The sequence below is a fragment of the Trichechus manatus genome, unplaced genomic scaffold (genome assembly GCF_000243295.1).
Source record: "Trichechus manatus latirostris isolate Lorelei unplaced genomic scaffold, TriManLat1.0 scaffold00024, whole genome shotgun sequence".
NCBI lineage: Eukaryota > Metazoa > Chordata > Mammalia > Sirenia > Trichechidae > Trichechus > Trichechus manatus.
In genome coordinates, this window is record NW_004443960.1 from 237289 (window position 1) to 239759 (window position 2471).

General features: G+C 67.1%; 1 protein-coding gene across 3 annotated transcripts in view; it reads right to left on the reverse strand.

Annotated features, from left to right (window-relative positions):
* AXIN1 (axin 1) overlaps nt 1–2471 on the reverse strand; it is a 17951-nt gene that overhangs the window by 1193 nt on the left and 14287 nt on the right. The window contains exons 5-8 of one of the 3 annotated variants that reach the window (XM_004373127.2): nt 1848–2361; nt 1074–1260; nt 348–644; nt 90–287 (exon numbers count right to left, since the gene is read on the reverse strand). In XM_004373127.2, coding sequence (XP_004373184.1) covers nt 90–287; nt 348–644; nt 1074–1260; nt 1848–2361 — 1196 coding nt within the window. Of the gene's footprint in view, nt 1–89; nt 645–1073; nt 1261–1834; nt 2362–2471 lie in introns of all 3 variants that reach the window. The other 2 variants (XM_023728374.1, XM_023728373.1) reach the window with 2 other exon arrangements.

The following is a 2471-nucleotide window of genomic DNA, read 5'->3' on the forward strand; positions in this document are numbered from 1 at the left end:
GCGGGCCCCGCCCCCCACGCTGACCCCCACATGCGCTGGCTTCCCCCGCCCCCACCATGCGCGGACCCCGCCAGGCCGCCAGCTGGTACCTGTAGCTGCCCTTCTTGGTCAGCAGCTCCTTGAACTGGCCCAGGGTGACCCCGCGGCCCTTCACCAGGGTGCGGTAGGGAATCGGCTCCCCGCAGAAGTAGTAGGCCACAACGATGCTATCACACGGCGGGGCGCTCAAGCCGCCTGCCTTCTTCTGTGACTTCGTCCTGGGGCAGAGACAGCGAGGGCTGGGCTCCCTGCAGGCGTCTCGCCCAGAACCCCCCACGAGGCCGCCGGCCCGCCACAGCCCACCACACGGCCGGACATCCCGCTGGGGCCTCCCAAGCTCCCTGCCCCGCCGGCCACACCTCTGCTTGGCGGGCAGTTTGCTAGTTCGCTTCTCCTCCTCCTCCAGACGCCTGCGGGCCTCCTCCAGCTGAGTCAGGGGGTTGGGCGCGGGGTTGGGGGGCATAGTGGGGTCTTGGATGAAGAGGTGGGAGGGCTGGACGGAGTTCCGAAGCTGGGCGCTGACCCAGGGGTGCACAGCGCCAGGGCGTTCGATGGACAGGGGCCTGGTGCTCTCGTGGACCTGCTGCCTCTTGGCCCCGGAAGGCCTGGGGGAGAGGACGGCATGTGAGACGCCAGTCACAGGGGCTACATGGCCCGCAAATGGGTGCCGGTGCCCCGTTGAGAGCTGGTGCAGGGCTGGAGGACCCCACGCAGATTGAAGGTCACCGCAGGGGTGTGAGTTGGGCTCTGGAAGTAGGACCAGCCCATGCTCCCCGACCCATAACCCTGAACCCCTGCAACTGGGGTGTGCCCAGACATGCCTGTTCCTAAACCACCTGTCTCCTCCTTTACCACGTTATGGGCAGGAGTGTCAAGGCCCCCCATGATGCGAGGACAGCCCCCCCCGTCACCCTCCTACACCGCAACAACAGCCCAACGCACAGTCCTCTTGGCCCCCCGTGCCCCGCGGACACAGCAGGTTCCGAGGGGGCTCTAGGTGAGGGCTCCAGGGGACGCCCAAGCAGTGCCCCTACCCGTGGCCGGCCTTCCTGTGCCTGCTGATCTCCTTCTCCCCCTCGATGATCCACTGCAGGATGGTCTGCGTCTTCTCTGCACCCTCCGGCGAGCCAGGCACCTCCGAGGTGGACGCGCCCCGGCTGGCTTCGGCCTTCTTTGCCATTCTCTTGGAGGATGCGCTTGCCTTTCCGCTGTGGACGAGACCTGAGGGTCACACAGAGCCTGCCTGCACCCCCACGCCCAGGGCCAGAGGCAGCTCTGCTCCTGAGCCCGCGACCGGGAGGGGCATCCAGCTGCCTCCACCCCGTCCTGTCCACCATGCGACCCGATGCCAACAGACTGGTCTTCAGTCCTGCTGCTGCCACAACACGCCTCTGGCGGCCTGGGCCAATGCCACGACAGGAAGTGGAGGCCTGAGTGCTATCTGCAGGCTGCAGGACATGGTAGCGAACATGTCGTTCCCCTTGGGCTGAGGCTTCCATGCCAGGTAATGACCCCGAGGCCCCTACTTCTGCTCACTGCATCTTCCTGCTGAAACGCGCATAGCCCCTGCACCGGCCATACGCAGCAGCTGGCCTGAGGACCCCACCCCCCCGGAGCCTCCAGGCTCCCGAGCACCCAGCGATCACACTCCCTCCTTCCATGTGGGCAGTTGCGTACCTGTCACGGTTCACACGTACCTGTCACGGGGAGCACTCACCTAGAGTCCCCAGTGACGCACACCCTCCCCCTCAGGCAGACGCATTTGAAGGCTGGGCTCTGCACTCCGTGGGCTCACCTGTAGCCCAGGCAGTCGGTGACAGTGGGGGCGGCACCCATACTCTCAGGGAAGCCGCGAGGCTTTGTAGTGTAGCCGTGCAGTTCAGGGCTCCATGGGAAGCTGCTCTGGACGCGGCGGGCGGCCTCGGCCTCGATCTGCTCCCTGGGCTTGGTCGTGCTGTGGTGCACGTGGTGGTGGACGTGCCTGTGGTGGTGCAGGCCGGCTGCGTCCAGCTTTGCACCTGTCTTGGCCGCGTGTTTGCCATGCCCGGCTGCTCCGCCCGGTGCTGCAGGCAGCCTGGCCGCATGCCCACTGTCGGGGGAGCGGTGGCCGGGCCCAGGGGACTGGCGGCCAGGAGTGCGCAGGACCCGCTGCACGTGCTCGTCCAGGATGCTCTCGGGGTCCTCCTCATGTGCATCCCGGGGCCCCACACAGCCCGCGTCCGCATAGCGAGGTGGGAAGTGGTGCCAGGCCTGGGCGGGAGGCAGCTTGTGGCCCACCCCCAGGGGGCCAGGGACCGCATCCACGTCTTCACCCTCCTCCTCCTGTGGGGACAGGCCTCCTCCGTCAGATACCTGGCTCAGGGCACGCACAGCACACACAGCGGGCAGACTCACCCCCGACACACACACACACACACACACACACACACAGC